This window comes from Myxine glutinosa, chromosome 8 (genome assembly GCF_964187855.1).
Source record: "Myxine glutinosa chromosome 8, kmMyxGlut1.1, whole genome shotgun sequence".
NCBI classification, from domain to species: Eukaryota; Metazoa; Chordata; class Myxini; order Myxiniformes; family Myxinidae; genus Myxine; species Myxine glutinosa.
In genome coordinates, this window is record NC_136268.1 from 59,599,516 (window position 1) to 59,626,541 (window position 27,026).

At 45.7% G+C, this 27,026-nt stretch overlaps 2 protein-coding genes across 4 annotated transcripts in view; both read left to right on the plus strand.

Moving 5' to 3' along the window:
- Positions 1 to 27,026, plus strand: part of LOC144893281 (uncharacterized) — a 1,021,022-nt gene that overhangs the window by 248,226 nt on the left and 745,770 nt on the right. The window lies entirely within an intron of this gene.
- HERC4 (HECT and RLD domain containing E3 ubiquitin protein ligase 4) overlaps positions 1 to 27,026 on the plus strand; it is a 237,876-nt gene that overhangs the window by 133,588 nt on the left and 77,262 nt on the right. For all 3 annotated transcript variants that reach the window (XM_078783317.1, XM_078783318.1, XM_078783316.1), the window contains exons 12-13: positions 15,751 to 15,862; positions 15,962 to 16,151. In XM_078783317.1, the coding sequence (XP_078639443.1) occupies positions 15,751 to 15,862; positions 15,962 to 16,151 (302 nt within the window). The remainder of the gene's footprint in view (positions 1 to 15,750; positions 15,863 to 15,961; positions 16,152 to 27,026) is intronic.

Here is a 27,026-nt window from a genome sequence, read left to right on the forward strand (position 1 = left end):
GGTCATTCTGGAAGAAACATTGCTTCCATTTTCTCGTGCAGCCTTTCGAGGAAACTTTGTCTTCCAAGATGACAATGCACGGCCTCATCGTGCTCGCATGATCCAACACTTTCCTGCTGACCGTGGTGTAGAGCATATGGAGTGCCATGTCCCCGGATATGAATCCGATAGAGAACTTGTGGGCAGAATTAACGCGTCAAATCGACAACTTGGACCAGCAGCCTACCTCTGTGCGTGAATTGCAGCAGACTATTGTCACTGCATGGCATGCGATTCCTGTCCAAACCTTGGCAAATCTCGTGAACAGCATGCCTCGACGTGTACGTGCTCTCCTGACTGCTCGTGGGGGTTACACGAAGTACTGATCTGTAATTTTACTGTCCGTAATCCCAGTCATAATTTAGCTTTTGTTTTTGTTGAAAATTTTTTTGGCTAATGTGCAAAATAAAGAGATACTTCTGGAAAACGTACAGAAGTTTAACCCAGTACTGTCCGTGAATTGAGTTCGATATCAGTTCACATCACTTTCAAGGATCTATTTATTTTTGCTTCGAAATGTCAAATGTGGTTTTTGTTTCTTTTAAAGGTCACATTAACAAAATCTAGAATAATTTCAACATAATTCCAATGAACTTTTGGTTCTGTCATCTTGAAAAGTAAGTTCACCCCCACAAAAAAAAAATTCCATATTAAATGCCAAGTCTGTACTAAAACACATAGAATTTAAAATTGAAGTCAATGGGGAAAGAGCTAAAAAAAACTTAATAACTCCCTGGATTTTCAACCAGATTTCACCCTCTTTTGGGACAACCTTTCCAAATATTAAATCCTCAATCGACCTAACTTCTACTCATAGGTTCTAGCTCACCTCAAATTTAACATTGAAGCCAATGGGGAAAAGTATGGAAACTTATTGGCTCAAACCACCTATCTTGAAAAATTACACCCCTTTTCTCCCTCCTAAGCCCCGCCCACTTTTTACTAAGCCCCCGCCCACTTTCCCTAAACCTTGCCCATGGCTTGAAATGCCAGGGATGCCAGGCTTGGAAAAATTACACCCTTTTTCTCCCTGCATTTAACTTATTTACTCCCCCCATTTTTCATTATACTCATGCAGAGACCCAACAAATATTTGTGCTTCATTTTTAGGTAATAACTTAATTCTCTTAGAAGAACAATCACCATCTAGAATATTTACAAATGTTATATTAGAATTTAACTCTCGGTTCAGGTATCGCCGTTGAGCCGATATAAAATGATAAACTTCTCTTAATGTTCTTGTTTGAGCTCCTCCAGAGCCACATACCATTTTGAGATTGTAGTAAATTATTTTCCCCTGAATCTCCTGGCAACCATTAAAGTTTTCAATCCACTCAAGGATGTTGCCTCTTAGAGATTTTAACTTATTAGGGGACCTTAGGTACCCTTTTGAAATCGCTCGGATTATTATTATTTATTATTCTGATTCCATGAAAATTTGTTGGCGACCTACAGGTCACACCTTTCATCGTAGGAATTTGAAACTTTGACCATGTATGGGATACCATATGACTTGATGCATATCCTAAGTATGACGTCATAGGTCACGTTATGTGGCGGCCATTTTGGATTTAGTGAAAATCTTAAAAATCTATCTCCTCCTTCATTTTTCGACTTATTGAGTTGAAACTTGGCACACATATACTACACCCCAAGGCGAAGAACGCTCTTTCTCCGATTTTTAATTTTTTGCTTAATTAGTCGACGGTGCGCCAATTAAAAAAGTGCTGACTGCATTTTTAAAAATTTAATTAATATTGTGATGCCATGAACTTTGTATCGACCTACAGGCCAAACCGTTGGTCAGTTGAACTTGATACCTTGACCAATTATAGTATGTCACTTGATTGGATGCACATCCTAATTATGACGTCATAGGTCAGGTGACATGGCGGACATATTGGATTTTTTGAAAACCTTTAAAATGCATCCTTGTCTTCATTTTTCGATCGATTGAGTTGAAACTTTGACCACTTATAGCATGGCACTTGATTGGATGCATATCATAACTATGACGTCATAGATCATGTGACACAGTGGCCATGTTGGATTTCTTGAAAACCTTCAAAATGCATTTCTGTCTATTTTTCGATCGATTGAGATGAAACTTTGACCACTTATAGTGTGGCAGTTGATTGGATGTATATCATAACTATGACGTCATAGGTCATGTGACACGGCGGCCATGTTGTATTTAATGCTGACCTTTAAAATGCATCCCTGCCTTCATTTTTTGATCGATTGAGTTGAAACTTTGACCACTTATAGTACGCCATGTGATTGTATACATATCATAAATATGACATCATAGGTCATGTGACCTGGCAGCCATATTGGATTTTATTAAAACCTTAAAAATGGATCCCTGCCTTCATTTTTCGATCGATTCAGTTCAAACTTTGAACAATCGGATCCGGGCTGCAGTTGTCAACGACTCTGGCGTGTGCTCGTCCAATCAGGATGGAGCGGCATGGTCCTCGGATCATCACTGCCCGCAGTTTTAATTTGTATTTAAATTTATTCGCTTATTTGTTTTATCTACTCTTATGCCTGTTATGTCTTCAATAATACTTAATTGATATTTCTCACATTCATGATGTTTTCCATTTATATACCAAGGCTGTATATACCTCCACTCTTTAGTTTGGTTAATGCTTGGTTCTATCATTTATATACAGTACTCGTAAAAATGGTGGCGGTAGCCCGTTAATATCCCGAACCCCCCTTTTTATCTTATCACTTATATATTTAGCTTATCACTTATACTTATATATTTATCTTATCACTTATACTTATGTATTTATCTTATCACTTGTATATTTATCTTAACACTTGTACCCAGAAGAGACACTATCAATTCCATTTTCCAAAATAAACCTCTTATCATCAAAAGCTCCCAATGCCTTCTTATTCACCTCCTCTGTATATAATTGACTAGCAGAAGTACCCGGCGTCGCCGGGTGGGGGAGGGGAGGGGAACGGGGGGAGGGGGAAGGGGGAGAGGAATGGGGGGGAGGGGAGGAGAAGGGAAGGGGGGAGGAGGAGGGGAGGGGGAAGGGGAGGGCCAGTCAACAATGACGTTGCAGCACAGGCTGAGATTCAGTGTATAATGTTCCTCGCTGAAATGCGCTAAGTTAAATATGAATAAAAAACATGGATCTCGTAATCGGAGGTCATTTTTAGGTCGGTCATGTCCTTCCCAGGCCCAATGGCCATGTCTATGCCAAAAATCAAGTACGTGAGCGAGTCTGGCGCACTGAATTGAAAATATATAGAACGCTCATACTCCGTGAAAAGTGTAGCCGCCGTGTTGCCATCTTGATTAGCACGACTCGACCGACTCGCTTCGCAGATCTCGTTTGTTTTTAACGTGTCCCAGATTTTAAAAGCCAGACAACTTAAAATGCCATTTTGTGCGGCAATAAACTGCTCCAATCGGTTACGGAAGGGTTTAGTCTGGGATCTGAGGCCTGGAAATGTGTAAAAAAGTGATTTTGAAGTGACACCCCTGCTATAAAATGTTTGACCCCTAGATCATGTCTGTGGGGGTGTTATCCACCAGAAAAGTGACTTTAGCAAGGTAGTTTGGATTGCGCGAATTCTGTAAGGACGTTTTTTAACTTGGGGCATCAACTGTAAAAAAGCAAGAAATTTAGGGGTAGGGGAAATTCAATTGACCATATATCCCATAATACAGGGGTGAGTGCATCAAATTACCACTCATTCTTTTTGTTATAAATGTGGCTTTTATATGAAACATGATTCAACGTGATTCGACCATCCATGAGGTCAGCAGAGGTCAAAAGGTCACGGAAAGTGGGTTAAGCTGAAAATTTAGCTCCTTTATCAAATAATTCACATATGTATATGTCACAATATGTTCCTTGCATCCCTCTACTGTTTCTGGCCTATATTGATCGTAATAGTGATGGTTTACTGTGGTGGTTGATGCTTTTCATCTTTTGTGTGGTGCTAGGGATTATTATGCTACATTTGTTTCAGCAACTTGCTTCACTCTTGCTGATCTTTATGATTACCATCGATCTTCAGCCTTAAACTTCCATTCAGAGACACAAGATGGTGGTAGTTTTGATGCTACAACAAATATAATTTATCAGTACACATTTGAGGGAGAAAGAAGTGGGGAGGTAGTGGGGGCAGTGCCCCTTAAGAAAACCAGGAAACTGACTATCAGTGAACCAGACAAATTCGTTCCAGTAAGTAGTAAACTGACACTGAAGGACAGAAGACAGACTAGGTCATTACGTGATATTGAACTTCCTCATGATGACAAGGGGGAAGCCTGCTTTCTAGCTGACAAGAACATCGTTTGGTTCCTACTGAGGATGTATCCAACACAGTTGATGACGGGTGAAAACGACAAGGACACTGGTAGCCTGACATGGAGCAGCTTCTTTGAATACAGTTCTGGGCAACATACAGAGAAAACAAAGATTGGTTATGGACCATTGCTTCCACAAAACCCAACCAACGCAGATGTAGTCCAGACCTCATTGGACTACTTTGTCTCCTTGAGTCTTAAGATGGGTCAGGCTAAGACGATGGTGACTTGTGACCAGGCGATATATGACATAGTAAAGGGGTTGTTTAGGAAGGAATTGGAAAAGTACAAAGATGTTATTGTTCGACTTGGAGGATTCCATATTGCCCAGAACTCCTTGGGAGCTTTTGGATTTTTCATAATGGAGAGTGGCATAGAGGACATTCTGGTTTCTAGTGATATCTGTGGTCGAGGTACAGCCAATAAAGTCATGGCAGGAAAAGATGATTATAAGATGGTCCGTTATCATTCATGGTTGAGTGAGGCATTGTTCATGCTGAAGTGGGAGGCATTTGAGAAATGGCGGTTGTTCGAGAAGAATGAGGAGACACTTTCTTTGCTTTCGTCTCTGCCTGAAAGTCTTAGAAATGCCTTTGACAGGAAAGAAGGACGAATTTGCTGCACTCATGAAGGAAGTCATGAAATGCCTAGAGTCACTGGAGTCGCTCTGGGGAGATTTTGAGAAGGGATTAGGAGTGACAGCCCATCTTTGGAGCATGTACATAGACATGGTGCTTATCCTAAGGCGTTACATCCATGCTGAGAGCTGGGCTGTGGCAACAGCACTTACAAGAGGTACAGAATATGCTACCCTATACCATTGCTTCCGGCCATAGTAAGTACATGTCCTGCCTTCCGATCTATCTCAGTGAGATGCAAAAGCTTCCAGAAACAGCACCAGAAGTGCACGAGGAGTTTGCAGCTGGCAAATTCACAGTTCACCAGACTGCAGGAGACTTTAATGGTGTGTGGACAGACCTTGCCCTTGAACAGACCTACAATAGGGAAGGCAAAACAAGCCTCTTTAAGGGTATAACACAGTCTGAATCAGCACGAGAAAAGTACATCAAGGCTCTACCGTTCATGACCTCTGTCTCTGAAAGTGTAAAACAGATGGCACACATGGCCTCGCCGCAATCTGACCACCACGAGAAGCTGAGGAAAGACGACATGGAAGCCGTGTTGCAGATCAAACGGACCGTGGAAGAGAAGATGCAAAACCCATTCGATCCTTCACTTGCGACAGATAAACTAATGAACATATCCACAGGTCAGATTCTTGCAGCAACTACCCTGGTAGATGCCAAACGTCTAGGCTTGGAGGCAATGGATGCTGCCACGACGACGAATGCAGACAAGATTGTCCAACCAAAGATAGAAACATTCGCCACGCATCTGAAGAAAAGTAAGAAAAAGATGGACACTGTGAAAGAAGTCATCAGAGAGGAGAGTGCAGTGACAAGGGCAACTTTGTTTCGCACAGGACCTGAGTGATGAGGCACGGACTGAGGCATTTAGTTACGAATGGCTTGAGTACCCTCCCTCGTTGTTTGAGCCAGAGAAGAATGGATTTTCCATGCGGAAAGGTTGCAAATCCAACTATCTATCCACTCTACAGGCAGAGGTTGCCGAGTCATGGGAACCGTTAAAAGAGTTGCCTCCTTCTGCATCTGATGCAGTTTATGTAGTCGATGCAATGGCATTCATCCAGCGGTTCAACACACTTGGTTCGAGTACATTTGACCAACTTCAGGAAAGGTACAGGAACAAACTCTTGAACATGAAACCCAGACATTGCACTGAAGTGCATTTCGTGGGCGATCAATATGATTTTGGGTTAAAGAGTCTAAAAGGGGATGAACGCCAGAGACGGGAGTCAAATACCAACTTGCCAGAGTTTGTTCCAACGGACATCATGAAAATCCCTGATTGGAACACATTCCTGTCAAACCCTTGTCACAAGACCAATCTGCTGTCGTATCTTGCTTCACGTTGGTCCCAGGAGGCATCCTGGCCTGATGGCTTCTGCCTGGTCCTTGGGGTCAACGCCCAGGCAACTCGTGTGACGCAGACGGAACATACCAATGTTGATGAGCTGTACTGCCCTAACCACGAGGAGGCGGACACCAGAATCTTTGCTCACATTGCTAGCTGTGACAACAGCGTAGTTGTCATTCAGGCTACAGATACAGATATCATCGTCTTGTCAATGTATCATTTCCCTCGGTTGACAAACGTTGTTGAGTTATGGGTGGAAAAGGATGATCTGTTCCTCCCCATCCATGACTTGGTGAATGAGTTGGCCAAAGCAGTTGGAAAGGACGTATTGGCACTCACAGACACACTGCTCATCTCCTACATTCTGTCAGGTTGTGATTCGGTGAGCTATCCTTTCAAACGGGGTAAGAAGAGAGCAGTGAAAGTCGCACTCCAGCATGTTCACAAACAGCCAGCGTTGTCCAATTTCATCCGACATGAATCCGGACCTTCTGCACATGATCAGGTGATAACTGAAGCACGAAGCTTCTTTTGTGATCTCTACGGCAAGCCAGGGTATTCATCCCTGGATAAGCTCCGCGCCCACTTGTTTGCATCTAGCAAACTAGATCTGCGCTCCCTTCCTCCAACAGAAGATGCTTTTCACTTCCACGTTCTCAGGAGCCTTTGTCAGATCAGCTTATACAAGCAAGCTTCACTCAGCAATCCAGTGCTTCTTCCACCTGAAGAGTATGGCAGGAGTGTGGATGGTGACAGGTTAATTCCTGTCATGAAGAGCAAGCCATCAAAGCCTTCTGCTGCGAAGTTGAAGTTCTGCAAATGTAAGAAGAAACCGAACTGCCTGAGGAATTGCCCTTGTGCGAAAGCTGGAGTACCATGCATCATTGCATGTGCCTGCAATGGCGACAGAGAAAAATGTGGACGGCTTCTGACTGATGACGGTGATGATGATGAGTAAATAGAGGTAATGACACTTTTCCAGACAGTATGTGGTATGACTTGTCGTTTTAAAACATGTTGAAGAGTACCGTGCAAATATATAGTGTGAATGCCCGATTTTGGTGATTTTCTTTAAAGTTATGCAAATCTAAAGTGACATACATGCCAGTAAGTTAAGTTCAGTCGGGGCATTTCTTTCCCAAAAACATCAGAGGGGTACAAACAACATATTTTGGGTGTAAAAGTTTGGCTATATTGAGCTTGAAGTAGGAAAAATGTGATTTTATTTACTAAAGGAGCTAAACTTTTAGCTTAACCCACTTTCCGTGACCTTTTGACCTCTGCTGACCTCATGGATGGTCCAATCACGTTGAATCATGTTTCATATAAAAGCCAACTTTATAACAAAAAGAATGAGTGGTAATTTGTTGCACTCACCCCTGTATAATGGGATATATGGTCAATTGAATTTCCCCTACCCCTAAATTTCTTGCTTTTTTACAGTTGACGCCCCAAGTTAAAAAACGTCCCTACAGAATTCGCGCAATCCAAACTACCTTGCTAATGTCACTTTTCTGGTGGCTAACACCCCCACAGACATGATCTAGGGGTCAAACATTTTATAGCAGGGGTGTCACTTCAAAATCAAATTTTGAGGTCTCGGATCCCAGACTAGTTGTGCAAAGACGTTTCACAGTTGTTTCAAAGACGTTCAATTCATATCGCACAAAATCGACACAAAAACACGATCGCACAAAAGGTGAAAAAACGCAATTGCTTTTCGCTCTGAATTACGTGCAAACGCATGACGGAAATCACCATCGCCCAGCATCGAGTGTAACCAAGATGGCGCCGGTAGCTGCATCTCCACCTGTGTGGTGTGAATGGCAATGGTCATTCTATATATTTTCAGTTCAGTGGTCTGGCGGCGAGGATGGAACATCACGTGATCGCTCTGAGTGAATCAGCGAGCTGCTCTGGCACAGGCTGAGATTCCGTGTATAATGTTCTTCGCTGAAATGCGCTGAGGTAAATACAACAACAACAACATGCATTTTAAAGACAATTTTCCCTACTAGAGCGGGGGTTAGCCTTGCGGTCCCCATGACGATCTTCTCCATTTTGCCCTATTTTCTGCATCTCTCCTTGTTAACCCCCTTGCCCGCATTTCTTCTTCGACCATCTTTAGCCAAGTCTTTCTCGGTCTTCCCCGTCCTCTACTTCCTTCTACATTCATTTCCATCACTTCTCAACCAGTCACTTTCATCCTTCCTCAACACATGACCAAACCATCTCAACCTGTTCCTCTTCACAGCATCAATCACAGGCTCTATTCCCATCATCTTTCGCAATTCATCATTTGTCTTCCTCTCTCTCAACGATACTCCACACATCCGTCGAACCATTCGCATTTCCACCCTTTCCAACCTTCGTTGCTGCTCTACGTTCATTACCCATGTCTCGCTCCCATAAATCATAACACTTCTCACACATGCAGCATACACCTTTCCCTTCAGATTCAATGACACTCCCCTCATCATCAGCATGCCACTCAGTTCCCAAAACTTCTTCCATGCACATCTCACTCCAGCAACCGTTGCCGAGTCTGATCCACCTTCTCCATTCAGCATGTCTCCGAGTTAGCAAAATGTTTTCACACCTTCCAGCTTCACGCCGTCTCCAAGATCCAACTCAACATTTCCTCCATCTGCAGCTCCCTCTGTGCACACCTTACATTTGAATGTAACTGCCACACTGGTTAATGACCCTCTCAGACCACTACATTTTTGATGAACCCACTCAGCGCACATTGCACATTGAATGGAGTTCACTCCGACACCCTTCCTACACACAGCACACGGCCACTTCCCAGTTCTTTCCACCTCACCACATGCTTTACCACTTGCCATCACCTTCGTCTTTCCGATATTCACCTTCAGACCTTTTGTCTCCATACATTCCTTCCACTTGTTCATCTTTTCCTTCAGTCCATCCATACTTTCCGCAATCAACACTAGATCGTCTGCATACAACACCTCCCACGGTAAACCCTCCTTTATGTTCTGAGCCAGCACCTCCATCACAACTACAAATAGTAGTGGATTTAGTACCGACCCCGATGCACTCCCACCTTCACCTCAAACTCACCACTGTTCCCGTCCTTCGTCCTTAAAGCTGTGCACGCTCTTTTGTACATTGCCATCACTACTCTGATCAACCATTCCTCCACTCCTAACCTCCTCAATGCCCATGTCAATACTTTGCGTGGAACCCTATCGAATGCTTTCTCCAGATCAACAAACCCAAGAAACAACTTCTTCCTCTTCTCCATGTACTTGTCCTGCAACTGCCTCACAATGAAAAGCGCGTCTGTCGTTCCTCTTCCTGGCATAAATCCAAACTGCATTTCGTCGATCTTCACTTTCTTCCATATCCTCCTCTCCAACACCCTTTCCAATACCTTCATTCCATGCTTCAATACCTTTATCAGTCGGTACGACCCACACTCCAGAGGGTCACCTTTCCCCTTGTATAGAGGGACGAGGGTACTCAGTTCCCAAACCACTGGAATGCGGCCTTCTTTCACCACCAGATTACAGATCTCTGTCATTCTTTTCACACCCCAACTTCCTGCTGCCTTCAACATATCTCCCACAACTCCCGTCGGCCCTCCCGCTTTTCCACTCTTCATTGCTTTTATCGCTTCCTCAACTTCCTTCTCAGTTATCTTCTCTGCCGGTCCTAAAACTGGGTTACTCTCTATGTTGCCATCCCATTCATTCTCTGTATTCAACAGCATTTCCATATATATTTTCCATCTTCCTTTAATTCCATCTGGGTCGACAACGATTTGTCCCACTTCATCCTTCAAGCAACTCACCCCCATCACATCACACCTCTTTTTCGCTTTCTGCTTTGCAATCCTGAATACTGCTTTCTGCCCCTCTTCCGAATCCAAGCGTTCTCCGAACATTTTCCTACATGGCTCCTGCGCCTTTGCTACCTCTTTCTTTGCAGCCTTCCTGGCTGCCTTATAACTTTCATGCTCTGCTGTTTCTTCTCCCGTACCCTTCGCCTTCTGCCACTCCTTGAACTTCTTCCTCTTCTCGTCAGTGCTCTTTCCAACTTCATCATCCCACCACCATGTTTCCGAGTGCCTCGGTGGTCCTTTTGTCCATCCACATACCTCACCAATGGCTCCCAACAGACTAGCTTTCATTGACATCCAACCACTTTCAAGCTCAACCACATCATCCTCTACCCTACTCAGCCTCTCTCTTAATGCCTCCCTCACTGTCACCTCTTTCAACCTCCACACCTTCATTCTCGGTTGGTACTTCACCCGCCGAGCTCTCCTTGCACCTTTCACCTTTATGTCGCAGACAACCAAGTGGTGCTGTGAAACAGCCTCCTCCCCCGGGATCTCGGGGCCCGGAGGTGCCCCCTATCTCGCCTACGCACCATCAGGTAGTCAACGGTTGTCGTCGACCCACCTGGCGTGTATGTAACAAGCTTATTATCCTCTTTCTGGAACTGAGTATTACAAATCAACAAATCAGCTCCATCAGCAAACTCCAAAATCCTTTCACCTTCTCCATTTCTCACACCATATCCGTAACCCCCATGAACTCCCTCAAAACCATCCATACTCCTTCCCCACATGTCCATTTAGGTCTCCTCCCACCACAACAACTTCCTCATCTTTCACGTTTTCCATCAGCTTCTCTATCGCACACCAGAACTTGTCCTTCTCTTCATCGCTTCGACCAACCTGCAGAGCATATCCCGAGATGACGTTCACCAAGAGCTTTCCAATCATCATTTTCACCATCATCAACCTATCACTCACTCTAGTCACACTCACCACACTGTCTACAAACTCCTCAGAAAACAGGACACCAGCACCATTCACGCCCTCCAGGCACCCTTGCCACACAAACTTGTATTTCTGTCCCTGCCTACCCTTCACCATTCTCACACCACTTCCCTTCCATCTCGTCTCTTGCACACAAGAGGTAAATATGAATAAAAAATATGGATCTCGTCAAATATTTTTAGGTAGGCCATGTCCTTCCCAGGCTCAATGGCCATGTCTATGCCAAATATCAAGTATGTGAGTCTCTCCGTTTAGGAGTCTATAGGTAACACACAAACAAATTGTTATATATATATATATATATTGTTACGGCCCGCGGATAAGATGTTATGTTTGCCGAGCGGATGGCCCCGCGGTCGTACAGTTACCCCGATTCCCGAACGTTGGCCAGATCGCGCCACAGATATTCAATAGGGAAAAGACTAAGGCGACACGGAAGTGAAGAAGAAGAAGACGAAAAGGTTGGCAATACTACTAAATTTATTCCTATTATTTACAGGCTCAAAATAACCAAGGAGAAGGAAAGATAAGAAAATAATATACAGAAGATTTTAGAGACTGAAAATACTAGCTTATCTAACAGGCTTAACTTATTCCCAGGGACAAGACAAAAGACAGACTACGAACACACTTACACGGGGGATGATGATAGGAATGGCAGGAGGTGGATGGCTGGAGGGAGAGGGAGGTCCAACGGGTCCTGCAGCACGACCGGCGCGTTGGGCAGCCGCCGTTCCTTCGCGGCCCTGCTCCAAACTGCCGTCCAGGCCCCAAGCTGCTGTGGCTGCAGTTTCGGTGGCTCAAGCTGCTGTTGATGCAGCCACGGTGGCTCAAGCTGCTCTCTTCAGGGATCCCTTACTCAACTCTCTTCTCGGTGATCTCTTCGCCGCAACTCTTGTCATGGACCTCTCTCACGGCTTCCGCGCGCGCTCTTTTTATATCGCCGCCGGCAAATCAAGCCGCCGGCCTCCCGGACACGCCCATCGGTGAGCTCCTTCGGCCCTGATTGGTGGGCGCAACCCTCTGGCTCCGCCCTTGATGACGAGGTCCAGACCCACCCTTCTTCCCCAACCTTGCCTCGTGGCCAATGGTGGTTGAAGAAAACCGCCCAAAATGCAGTTGGCCATTGAAATGAAATGAAAAGGGGATCTACTCTTATTTCACTTGGTGCAATGGAGTATTTAGATTAATGGGAGACACAGCCTTACCCTAACACACATAATAAGGATATAAGCTACTGAACAAGGGTATTATAGTGTCCTTCAATGTATGCTTTATGGAATTAACTACCGGAACGCCCTTTGACCTTTATACAACAGACTGGAGGCAGGAAGGCGATATTTTACAACAATTTACTATACAATAAAAACACAATAAAAAAAACACAATCCTCATATCCGCAACAATATATATATATATATATATATATATATATATATGTGTGTATGTATGTATATATGTTTGTGTATGTATGTATGTATATATATGCAGTCACGTGAAAAAGTAAGTACACCCATGTAAAGTTTTGACTTTTTCAACATATTTCAACATACAGCTATTTGATCTTCATTTCAACAATATTGATAGATAAAGGTGATATAATATAAAAAATATCATTAAACATTTGCATTTTGTAGTCCATTGTATAATTTAAATAAACATAAATGCAAATTTTGCATGTGGAAAAATTAAGTACACCCCTACATTTATCACTACTTAAAATACATAAAATTAGAATCGGGTGCACCAGCTCAGGTGCAAATGATTAGAACATCGTTAGAGAGGATCTTGGAGGAACCTGTCTTATTTTTAAACCTCAGACATTTAGTTTGGTTTGCTCTTTGTTGTTGAAGTGTGTGACGTCACCATGCCTAGATCAAAAGAGCTCTCTGAGGCCTTCAGAAAGAAGGTTATAGATGCCTATGAGTCTGGGAAGGGATTTAAAAAGATCTCCAAACAATTTGAAATCAATCATTCGACTGTCCGGAAGATCATCTACAAGTGGAGAAGATTCCAAACAACTGCCAACTTGTTCAGGCCAGGCCGCCCCAGCAGGTTCAGCCCGAGAGCAGACAGCAAGATGCTGAATGAAGTCTCTAAGAACCCCAGAATGTCATCACGGGACCTACAGGTAGCTCTTGCCACTGTTGATGTCAAAGTGCACGAGTCTACCATTAGAAAGAGGCTGCACAAATTTCATCTACATGGGAGGTGTGCCAGGAGGAAACCTTTCCTGGCCAGAAAGAACATCAGGGCAAGACTAAAGTTTGCCAATGAACACCTCGGCAAAGACCAGCACTTCTGGAACAATGTGCTCTGGACAGATGAGTCAAAGGTAGAGCTATTTGGCCACAGTACCAGAAGACATGTTTGGCGAAAACCAAAGACAGCATTTGACCACAAGAACCTGATACCAACTGTAAAGCATGGTGGTGGAAATATTATGGTTTGGGGCAGCTTTGCTGCATCAGGGCCTGGGCAGCTCACCATCATAGAATCCACTATGAATTCTTCATTGTACCAGAGGTTGCTTGAGGATAATGTGAGGCCATCTGTCGGAAAGTTGAAGCTCAACCGAAGGTGGACCTTGCAACATGACAATGACCCTAAACATACCAGTAAATCCACCAAGGAATGGCTGAAAAGAAAGAAATGGAGGGTTCTGGTTCTGGAATGGCCAAGTCAAAGCCCGATCTAAATCCCATCGAGATGTTGTGGGGGGATTTGAAACGAGCTGTGCATGCAAGAAACCCCTCAAACATCGCTCAGCTGAAAGAATTCTGCATGGAGGAGTGGGCAAAAATTTGTCCCAGTCGATGTCAGAGACTGGTAGACAGTTATAAGAAACGCCTACTTGAGGTTGTTTCTGCCAAAGGGGGCAATACCACCTATTAGAGCCAAGGGTGTACTTACTTTTTCCACAGAGGGAAATGGCATCTCTTTTAATTTTTTGTTGAATAAATTATTGCAAAGTCAATTTGTCATTGTTTTTTGTTCAATTAGATCACCTTTATCTTTAGATACTGTTTAAATGAAGATCAAATAATGATATGTCCACATGTGTTAAAAAGATTTTAAAAAACATTTCATGGGGTGTACTTACTTTTTCCACATGCGAAATTTGCATTTATGTTTATTTAAATTATACAATGGACTACAAAATGTAAATGTTTCATGATATTTGTTATATTATATCACCTTTATCTATCAATATTGTTGAAATGAAGATCAAATAGCTGTATGTTGAAATATGTTGAAAACGTCAAAACTTTATATGGGGTGTACTTACTTTTTCACGTGACTGTACATGATATGTTATTTTAAAAAGTTAATTTATTCAAATTACACAAGATTTTTATCAATCAGATTAACTGTATGGCAAGGTTCCTGTGCAGATGAACTTAACACCAGCCAGCTTTTTAATGTGTATTCATCTGCACAGGATACAATTACCACACTCCCAATAATCAAAGTATACTCTCATCAAAAAAATTACTTTAAAAGCAAAAACACCTCTGGTTCTTATTTTTTCCTGAACCGACAGTGGGAGGTGCAGCATGTTGGCTTTTAGACTGGCTGCAAAATTACTCTTGGACGTGACTTTATCTACAGTCAAGATTGATCAATGGATTTAATAATAAAAACCCCCACAGTCATCAAAATGCTTTTTTAGCGCATCGTGCAGCATACTGCCTTTTTGTTTTACAAAACCATCAAAATTGTTGAACCTCGACGGTTCGGTTCTTTATCCCATAATATTGAAGACCATCAACAAATCCCCAGCTTGAATGAACTTTCTCCTTTCTGGAAGTTCATGACCATACAATGCCAATGACCACATCTGGCAGCCATCACCAGAGATGCCATTTTGATGCCAGTGGTGAGCAATGACGTTGAGTGGAACTTCTCACAGTACAATCACCTCCTCGATAGGAGAGAAATGTTCACACCAACAATGAAAATGGTGGCCATCATGTACTTCAGTGGTGCCATCAAGCAGAAATTTGATTTGTAAACAAACAAATCATTCCTCCCTGGAATATATACATTTCTTGTATATATTCATATACGCATTTCTCATAATCGTTTTTGTCTTAAACTACAAAGCCATATATGGGAAGGACAAGTGTCTACTATAATGAGGAAGGACAGGTGACTGATTACTATAATGAGGAAGAACAGGTGGCTAATTACTTTAATGAGGAAGAACAGGTGGCTAATTACTTTAATGAAACCAAGCAAAGCAAGTGGCATTTTAGAATAATTTCAATTATCTGTAAGATTTAAGTTGTGAAGAAAAAAAATTCAATGCAAGTGCACAAATAGCTTTCTTTTTCCATTGATAGCACAAAATGGAATTTATTTTCTGAAACAGAATTTAGGTTTTTTGGAAATGGAAAAGGCACCTTTTTGAAACAGAAAATCACTGGGTCTACTATTTCCTGAAATAAATTAACGACTTTAATTTTCATTTAAAAAAAAATGGAAATTCTTTATTGTCTGGCATGTGTTGGTAGTTGGTGTATTTAATAAAAAATATATTGTATCCACTTAGCACGGATGAACACTACAGAACGAGTCCACGCACCTCTGGAGTGGACATGTATGCATTAAGACAGGCCTGCCGACTCCTGGTCAGGGTGAAGTCCCAGCATGTACTGCATGAGGTATGTTGTACCATCATTCAAAGTGTCATTGTTCATATGAGAGGGTATAGAGCAGCGTAGTCAGTAGTTGAGTGCACAAGACGATGTGTTGTCTTGCAGGTCGCTGCCAGCCTGGAGAAGTACCTCATTCCAAACCTATCTCCATCACCACCAGATTTTGAAGCCATGCGCCTCTTTTTGATGTTGCCCGAGTTTTCCTTTTTTCAAGACAGCAACAGCTTTTCCACACTAGCCATCCCTTTTGCTATGGCAATTGCCCGACTCGCACCAGCTCCATCTAAAGTGCTTGGTAACAAATATACGAATCACAAATTCTTTAATCGTTTTGAGAAAATACATATATATCAGAGAATATTTGCAAAGCTTGAAGTTTATTGGTAAAGATTACATGTTTGTTATTTATTTTCTCAGCTTTATTGTAAGTCATTTAGATATTGCTGAGTACAGCAATGATTAAATGCCTTCAAATCAGTCACACTCCAGAATAGTGTTTATGGCTTTGTTTGTTTTTTGTATACAAGATCGAGGCTCGTGAAAGAGCGAACATTTATCACACAGAAAGACAAACCGACAAACCGACAAACCGACACATAACCGACAAACCGACACATAAAACAAATAACATCGGGAGCGGTAGACAAGATGGGGAGAGAGGGGGAAGGACACAAACACAACATTTGAGAGCAGGAACCGAGAGACATGGAGACATCGAGAGATCTGTGGGAGGGAGAGGGCTTTGGGGGGGAGGCATGGGAAAGGGGGTGGGAGAGGCATAAAACATATGGACACTGCCAGGACTACCAGGAAAGAAGTTGGAATTACAAACAAGGTGGATCTGGGGTGAATTAGTGGGGGTAGAAAAGATCAAGGTTTTGGATGGGGGAAGATAAGAGATGGTGGTGAACAGCTGTTTTAAAGACCTGGAGGGAGGAGTGGGATTGAAGGGAGTGTGGGAGTTTGTTCCAGAGGCGGGAGAAAAGAGGCATGAAGGAGTGAAGGTGAGCAGAGAGCCGAGATTTCAGCAGTTTAACCATCAGAGGCTTGCTGGCAGATCTTGTGCGACCTGTAGGAATATTTGGGGGACAAAGCACAGAGGGAGCTGGGGGGGCAAGGCCGGAGAGGAGTCGGTAGAAGACAGAAAGACAACCTACCTGCCTGCGGTGAGTGAGTGAAAGGCCCTCAGAGATAGCTTCATCGCGGGAGATTCCAATGATTCTGAAAGCTTTGGTTTCAACAGCGTGAAGCCGAGCTAGGTGTGAGGCAGGAGCACCAGCCCATAGGGGAGAACAGTATTCCATTGAGCTGTGGATGAAAGCCTTGTATGTGGTGAGGAGCTCAGGTGTGCCTAGGAAGGACTTCGCACGACGGAGGATGCCCAGTCGGCGACTGGCTTTGCAGGCCAGCTTGGAAATGTGGTTTTCCCAAGAAAGATCATGGCAGATAGTGAGACCCAAAAGCTTGAGCGACAGAACTTCTTGGAGAGGATTGTTGAGAAAGTAGATGGGAGGGTTGTCCAGTCGATCTTTTCGGAGAGACATCGTAAGAGTGTGAGATTTGTCAGGATTGAAAGACATGTTCCACTTGTTTGACCAGTCTGTGATTTTGTCCAGGTCTTCAGAGAGTGAGGAGGCTGCAGACTGCCGATCTGAGGGAAGAGGAATGGAGCGGCAGAGAGTGGAGTCATCAGCAAAGAGATAGAGAGGATTTTCCAGAGAGTCGGAGAGATCATTGATAAAGACCAGAAAAAGCACAGGGCCCAGCACACTGCCTTGGGGAACTCCAGCCTGAACAGGAAGGGGAGATGAGAGAAATCCATTCAGGGCCACACGTTGACTACGACCAGAGAGGAAGTCCGCAAGCCATGCATGGAGATTTCCATGGATACCATTGGAGTAGAGTTTGGTGAGCAGAGCTGGGTGCCAGACCGTATCGAAGGCACGTGATATGTCAAGGGAGACAGCTCTGATTTCCTGTTTGGCATTGAGGACCTCCATCCATTGTTGAGACAGGAGAAGCAGCATGTCCAGAGTAGAGTGACCTGGTCTGAATCCAAATTGATGATCAGAGATCAAGCCATTGGAGAAGAGGAAAGATTTCATATCCGAAGCAATGATGGATTCCATGACTTTGCTGATAATTGGGAGCAGGCTGATTGGTCTGTAGTTAAAAGGATCTGTTTTTGCACCTTTTTTGTGTAAAGCGGTAATGTTTGCTGATTTCCAGGATGCTGGCAGATGACCTTGAGCAAAAGATAGGGTGAAAAGAACAGAGAGAGGGTGAGATAGAGCGGCAGAGCAGGATTTTAGGACCCGTGGGGCTGATGCCGTCTGGTCCAGTTGCAGAATCAGAGTCGAGGTTAGACAAAAACTCCTCCACCTTGTCAGGAGAGAAGGACACAGAGTCCAGGAGCAGTTGGGTTCGACTGGGAAAGGTGGGAACAGAGCGAGATGGGTTTGGGACTAATGATTTTGAGGCAAACACAGAGTTGAGGCATTCGGCTTTGTCACGTGCGACATTCGGCTTTGTCACGTTGTATTTCTCTTTATAAATACATTGAGGCTCATGAATGCTAAATGACTGGAATATTTGCATAATGACACTTTCCAACGAATGTAAAGTTTTGGGTGGTGGATGGTGCCGGTATATGATTTTTTTTGGTAAACTCATATGGCTTACTGAGACTTACAAGGTGCTGTTAGTTGAGAGGGCAGTGGATGCGAGATGAAATGAGATGATTGATAAATCATCAACCTTTCTGCCACAGAATGTGTAATGCTGTGAGCAACAGCCTTCATTCCATTCATGAATGCAAGGTTGAATTCAGAAGCCGTTTTGCATCAGAGAAACTATATTCCATTGTATTTCATGCAAATGCTTTGTAAGCCCACCCTTTTGTTGATTTTCTGGATGACGGGGAAGAAGAACAAGCCCCACTTGCATATTAGAGGTTATAGGATACAAGCACAACGTACTGATAGTGGGGCCACAGTTGGACACATCAAGAACTGGAATGAACAAGCAGGAAAAGAGGAGAAAGAGAGAGGAGGGGTGGAAACAGTAACCTGCAAGTAAACGTTTTTATTCGGGGGTAATGGGATTAGAAAATATTGTTACGGACGCGGTTTCGATGTTATTTACCGAGCGGTGGTATTGCCGCGACCGAACAGTTATTCCCCGACTCGACCCCGATTCCACCCAGACGTTGACCAAATCGCGCTATGCTAAATCAATGATGGAAAGGACACAACGACTGGGATAGATGAAACGACGCAAGGGGTACAGTTCTCAAGACTTCCGGAGGAGGGTATAATTACAGTGGTGGAGAAAAGGGGGTAGATTACAAGGTAGTGAGGTAAAGACACAGAAGAGATAGGCACTTAATTACAGTCTTATCTTATCCCAGACAGACCACAGACAAACGGAACAAGGTAGACTTACACAGGGATTGATGGCAGGAATCGACAGGTAGGTTGATAGCACAAGGTGCACCTTGGCTCGGGGACAGGATCAAGCACGGTCCAAGAGATGCAGGGAGGTGTCACAGCGCTCGGAAGGGACGTCTCTCTTGCTTCAAGCTCAGCGTGCATCTGACGTCACCTCCCTCTTCCTGCGCATGCTCATCGGGGAGTGACACGCCCTCGGCTGGTTGGCTCCGCCCCCCTGGGGCCGGTCCGCCGCTTCCATTGGGTGCGGGGGTTACCGGGCTCCACCCTTGACGAGGAGCTGACAGGGAGCCCCTATTTGGTAACCCCGTCGAGCACATGTTCGATGGCGGCTCGTTGGGAAGGCCTCGTGCCCTCCCAACACCCCCTACCAACCAAGCCGGAGTGAGGACGCGCACTCCCTGTGCACGCCGCTGCCGTTGCTGTTGTTGTTGTTGTTGTTGCTGAACCGTGAGGAAGAGCTGCGGGGAGGTATTGGGAGGTCCTAAACTTCCTAACGGTGCCATACAATCACATTCTGGTGCAACGAAGGGTCAGAATTAATGGAAACGAGTCCTTAACTGACATAGACTAAGAATAACTAGCAAGATGTCCTATAGTTGTCTTACATGAGATGCGGTGAACCTGGGCACGACATTTAATGGGGGAAATAGGGGGAGGTCGGGTCTACAGAGTGTTGTTTACAGAAAATGGGACGAGGGAATGGGGGATTGGGGATAGTTGGGAAGTATTGAGGAAATAGGGGAATATTTACAAGCGGATATGGATGGATGCAAATCCCATATCCCCAACATTGCACCCTTCTCTACCTCGGGGCGTCCCGACCCGATAAATTTTTACCTACTTTAGTGTGGCACTCAGATGTAGTTCCCTCTACTATTAACTCAACCCTGAGTGCGACAGTTTTACAGATGTTCACAAATGAGTAAATATGTCCCCCTGCGACGTTGCACCCTTCTCCTAACAGAAACACACCCACAGGATAACCGAATCGCGGAAAGCATCCTCAAACTAAACATACAGCCACTAGGGAGCATTATTTACAATTGACGCTACTTTATTTACAAGACTAACCCAGGACCTGTGATTGTTCTTTCTGGGGGGGGAGACAGTCTGCTCTGCATCAATGCACCATGAAAGCACCCAAAACGCACCAATACACCCTCAGGCACCAATCGGTGCCCAGTCATCATAGTTCGTCAATGTTCAATAATAAAAATAAACCAACAACCCCTAACCCTGCAGGTGGTCTCTTGCTCTTCGGCTCCCTCTGCTGGCTATTTACTTTCTTCCAGATGTTGTCATTTCCTTTCATTTTCTTACTGGCGGCCTATTTGAGCATAAAATGAAATGCACCCAATGTGTCCATTTTTATTTATTTATGGCCCACAGGGCCGACTAGTGTGGTTCACCTGTGAGATGCGGTGAACCTGGGCACGTCACCTGGCGGCTCGTTGGGAAGGCCTCGTGCCCTCCCAACACCCCCTACCAACCAAGCCGGAGTGAGGACGCGCACTCCCTGTGCACGCCGCTGCCGTTGCTGTTGTTGTTGTTGTTGTTGCTGAACCGTGAGGAAGAGCTGCGGGGAGGTATTGGGAGGTCCTAAATCTCACATCATCTTGCTGGCCAAGGTCCGCCCGCAAGATTTCGGGCCCTCATGGCCGGTTCCAGCAGAGGGGCCATGCCCCAACCCATGGGGTCCATCAGTGGGGCTCGGCCACAGACATGTGGTCCATAATGTGGTGCATCGATGCAGACAGCTGGTTCTGGGAGTTCCGGGCGCACAATGGCCGACTCACGCACGCTCCCCTCGGCGCCCAATGGCGCACAGGTCATGTGGGAGACAAAAGGGGGACAAGACAAATGAGCGAGGGGTAAGGTCACAAGGGTACACATCAATAAGGCAATGCAAGGCGAAATGCGTACGGAGAGCGAAATGAGAAAGCTCGTCCCTACCGTACGTCACCCCCCCTGTCACCTACACTACCCTTGCCCTTACCCCATATTTACAAAATCTACACATTTACAAATTCGTCGCTAATGTCTCGTCTCCCCATATTTCTCCAATACCAAATTCGTCACCACAATCCCTCTAACCAAAATTTGCCATCACCCAATTCGTCATCAATCCTCATAAGGAGGAAGAGATGGAACATCAAGCACAATGTCACACCCACGTCATGATGCGTCTCACATTCCAAACATCTGCACAATAAAATAACAAAACATGGCATGGTGTGGAGGTACGTCATCTCAGGTGAGTGCATGTAGATGGTGCGAGGAGACTTCAATCCTAACTATCCTCTAAATGACATTAACACACTTTACACTACCCGGGGTCTCTCCCTGCCAATCCATTGGCCAACTTACACTCTGGGTTCTAAAAACCAATTCCCATTGACCAAACTGTGGTGCTTCTCAATTTGGGGTCTCACTCCCCCGATTCATCTCCCGGTGCCCTTGCACAATTTCTGGGCTGTGACGTGTAGCTCTCCCAGCAGGTCTACCCACCTGCACACCTCCACCACTGTAGTTGCCACCCGAGCTTACCTGCTCCTTACCTAACCTATCTAATTTGGGAAGGCCCCTCCTGGCTCTGTCACCCCACTCGGTGCCCTCTGGCACTGGGCTACCCGGGTCCGTCCTCCGGATCCTCGGGCCCCATCCACAACTACCGGCTCCCAGAGCCCACCTGCGGCCTCACCTGGCCGACATCCTCACAGTGGTGGACTGCCCAAACCAACTACACACACTAACAGGCTACACGCCCAGCCATTTCCACAACACTAATGCACCCATCCAAATACCATTCTTCCACCCGCACCACAGATGCCAATATCCAACCACAATTTACCTATACCCTCTACCTAACACTTACACTACCCGCCCCGGGTACTCGTGAAAGGGGTCCACTCTTCCCCCATCCACACCTTCGCACCATGCACACCACTCCGTACCACTTACTCCAACTCTCTCCACACCACTCATTCCAATACTCCATGTATTCCACACACCTGTACTTGCACACCTGTGCTCTCATACTTGGTGCCGCCTGCACCCTTCTCTCCCCCAAGCGCATTCGCGCTGATCCACAACACTCACTACTCATACACTGCTCCACACACCTGTCCAGTTCTCACACAGCATCATCTCATCTAACTACTCCCCTCTGAAACTTGCGCTTCCCAGTCGTCCCTTTAAACTATTGCGCTCCCTCGTCATTATCATCCACTCTAATCTACCTGCGTCCCCTCTACAGGTATCCTTGTCACTAACTAACCTTAACGTTGCCTAATGTCATCTTCTAGGGCCCTACACACAATATCCTAACCCACCCGGGCTAGTTTTCACTGCCATACACCCCATAATCTAGTGCTCCTTTGCCCCCCCTCGCCGTGAGGGATGGTGGATTGCCCATCCCACCACATCGGGGAGGTCCCACTATCAATTTTGCTCGTCCAAATTCCAACCAATTCAAAAATTTTCCATTTACTGCCAATGCTACCCACTATTATAAATTTCGTATCAAATCACTACCATCATCATCACAGTCCGCTATATCCTAGCCTCGGTGCGTCATGACATCATTAAACTCGGTTCGTAAAGCCGAGCAATGAATTCGGGTGGTTTGGTCGCCTGCAGGTTGAATCCGTCCGGCTTTCAGTTCAAGGGAGGTGGTTTGGTTGGGCCGAGGTTCCACTCACCATCTCGGCGCGGCACCTTGCGGTCCCGGGCCCGATGGCTCAATCTCCCCCGGTCGGAACCCCGTCCCCACGAGGGGGCACCGTTCCGCTCCCTCCCACTCGCCCTTGAACCGGACCGGTCACCTCGCCCGCCAAGGCCCGGACTCGACCGTGCGGGGCGGGGCCAAGCCCGAATCGGCAACGACGCTTCGAAGAGAAACGACGCAGCTTCGATCCGCGCCGGGCCTCGCATCCAACAAAGCACACCGCGCCCCGAGTGCTCGCATCGGCTATCCGTCGCCCTAACTGCTAACCCGGTTACCGTCGATGCTTCACCTGCATGCTCACACGCATACGCTACCCCTTTTACCCTCACAAAACCCGGCGTTCCAATGCCGTCCGTACATTCCACCAACGCTCTCCCTGTTACACACCACACCTCTCGCGCACACCTCGGTCCACACCTCTCCTCCGTTACGTCCTCCGTAACACTCACCATGGGCGTGCACTCTGGCATCCACCCACTAACGCGCTCAGATGGGCTCTCCCACACTCACGCCATGACCAACTCAGGTGTGCTTCCTCGCACACCCTCAACCATTCCAAGCGTGCATTCTCGCACCCGCTCCACCACCAACTCACTCCTCGTGTCACTCTCACCCTCGCACGTACACTCCGTACACCCCGACGTGCATTCTCGCTCGCACTCTGTTTCACTCCCACACGTTATAACACACCCACTCGCCGACGCACACTTTTTCCTCACACGCGTGCCATTTTTACTCACACGGGACCCTTCACCAACGCCCGGGTGCCATATCGATCCCAATCGCGCGACAATTCTTTTGTCGCTAAACATCCTTTTACAAAATCTCCCAGCACAATACACAGCACGTCTCACCTTCGGGGTTCTTCTTCCTCCCTGCACCAAAACCTGCAAACTTCCATTCGGGTTAAGCACAGCATCGTGATGTGAGCAGGGACTTTGCACATTTTCCATTTCTCCCTGCAATTCCCGGGCTACCTCCATCATCTCTTCAATTTTAATTCCCAGCACTGCTTTGTCTTTGTTCCCCTCGACGACCGTTGGCTTTAATAAAACACCTTCCTCTACCTCATCGGTCGCCGGCTTTTCCAAACCCCGTGTCGCGATTTCTACCCCCGTCATTGTACCCGTGCTTTCCTCCGCTTCGCTCAACCGGCGCTTCTCGACCCGCGTTACCTCCTCGTGCACCCCTGGGACCCTTTCGCCCAACTTGCGGTCTCTGTCCCTCTGCTCCCTTGCCTCTCTATCGGCCCTCATTCCGTTCGTTGTTGCTTCAATTTGGTTTCCCAATTCGTTCGTTATTGCTTCAATTTGGTTTCCCAATTTGTTTAACAATCGCTCACTGTTCCTGTTCAAAAGGGCTTCCATTTCAGCCATAAATAATTGCATGTCTTCCACCGTTGGTACAAAGGGCGCGGCAAAATTTGGTGCCGCTACACCCATGTGCGCGAGGACGCCATTTTGTGCGTCTGAAACTCCCTCAACCATATTGCCCATGTTCTCCTCTACTTCGTCCCTCTGATCCTGGGTCGATTCTACCCCACTCTCCTCTACCGGAACCCAGCCGTCTTGATCTGCCATAGCGCGACTTTCAAAATTCGGGTTTTTGTAAAACAAAAGCAAATTTCGGTACTTTATAATTTTGACCAAATTTTTTTCCTAGATGTTTTTTTTAAAATTTGGTTCGGGCCTGGAATCCCACTCCTCGACACCAATTGTTACTGACGCGGTTTAGATGTTATTTACCGAGCGGTGGTATTGCCGCGACCGAACAGTTATTCCCCGACTAGACCCCGATTCCACCCAGACGTTGACCAAATCGCGCTATGCTAAATCAATGATGGAAAGGACACAACGACTGGGATAGATGAAACGACGCAAGGGGTACAGTTCTCAAGACCTCCGGAGGAGGGTATAATTACAGTGGTGGAGAAAAGGGGGTAGATTACAAGGTAGTGAGGTAAAGACACAGAAGAGATAGGCACTTAATTACAGTCTTATCTTATCCCAGACAGACCACAGACAAACGGAACAAGGTAGACTTACACAGGGATTGATGGCAGGAATCGACAGGTAGGTTGATAGCTCAAGGTGCACCTTGGCTCGGGGACAGGATCAAGCACGGTCCAAGAGATGCAGGGAGGTGTCACAGCGCTCGGAAGGGACGTCTCTCTTGCTTCAAGCTCAGCGCGCATCTGACGTCACCTCCCTCTTCCTGCGCATGCTCATCGGGGAGTGACACGCCCTCGGCTGGTTGGCTCCGCCCCCCTGGGGCCGGTCCGCCGCTTCCATTGGGTGCGGGGGTTACCGGGCTCCACCCTTGACGAGGAGCTGACAGGGAGCCCCTATTTGGTAACCCCGTCGAGCACATGTTCGATGGCGGCTCGTTGGGAAGGCCTCGTGCCCTCCCAACACCCCCTACCAACCAAGCCGGAGTGATGACGCGCACTCCCTGTGCACGCCGCTGCCGTTGCTGTTGTTGTTGTTGTTGTTGCTGAACCGTGAGGAAGAGCTGCGGGGAGGTATTGGGAGGTCCTAAACTTCCTAACGGTGCCATACAATCACATTCTGGTGCAACGAAGGGTTAGAATTAATGGAAACGAGTCCTTAACTGACATAGACTAAGAATAACTAGCAAGATGTCCTATAGTTGTCTTACATGAGATGCGGTGAACCTGGGCACGACATTTAATGGGGGAAATAGGGGGAGGTCGGGTCTACAGAGTGTTGTTTACAGAAAATGGGACTGGGGAATGGGGGATTGGGGATAGTTGGGAAGTATTGAGGAAATAGTGGAATATTTACAAGCGGATATGGATGGATGCAAATCCCATATCCGCAACAATATTTTAGGTCGGGATGGAGATACTTTAGGACATGACACTGCGTTATACTGCTTGTTTTAAAGCCTGAAGGGGAGAGGGTTATTGAATGGCCCGAGGAAGGCAGTAGCACAAACCAGGGCAAATAAAGAAGAAGAAGCAAAAAAAATGGAGGTGGGTGACGAGCCTAGATCTTGAGAATATAAACAGGAGGGGATTACTGCAAGAATATGCATGCCTTGCAGTAAATGGGGTTAGAGGACTATTTGAGCAGGTAAAATGGAAACTACTGACTTATCTGTAATGAGAGAGCAACAAGCCTTGTGCTTCATACTCATCATAAGAGGTACCAATAATCCTGATTCTGATTCCGCAGAATTTAGGAGAGAAGTCAGGAGATGACGATGGTTCACGAGCGAGCGGTATTCAATGACAAAGGTCAAAACCGACATTGAAAATATATAAATAGGAATGTATTATCTGTTATGAGAGGAGTTAGCTACACAATACCAAAAATTTGGTTAGATTCCGACAACTTTGAAAATTTGACCTTTGTGACCGTCAAAGGTCGAAGATTCTGAAATTTGTTGGAAAACTTGTATTTCATTATGCATGTGATAATATAAAAACATGTACGACATTTCACCCTATCAGGAAGCAAACAATGTAATAAAACCATCAAAAATCGACTTTTCTACATTTTGTGACCTTGTGACCTTGACCTTGGGGCGAAAATGAAAAATCGATCTCCGTGGGGCTAGACACATGACATTCGCCTAACCAAATACCGAAACCCCTGTCAGATTCCACCAAACCCCTCGGAGAAGATGTAGCTTGAACTCGATTACCCCCTAAAAAGATATCTTTTTTGGGCGTGGCTCCGCCCACAATGGGCGCAATACGCCCACTCCAGGCAGGACACAACTAGATCATGATATCAACCTCCCACCCAAGTTTCATTAAGATCGGATGATATCTGGTAGTTATGCTGCAGACAGACACACACACACACCCATGACGAATATAGTGGTCAATCTGTTTGATAACTCGTGGAACCAATAAATGCCTAAGACCAAGGACAATACCAATGGTTTTACGATGTCAGGATTGAGTCATTTGGATGTGTAGGTTCTGCAAGGTACAAACAGAAAGCACTTTCACCTTCTCTTT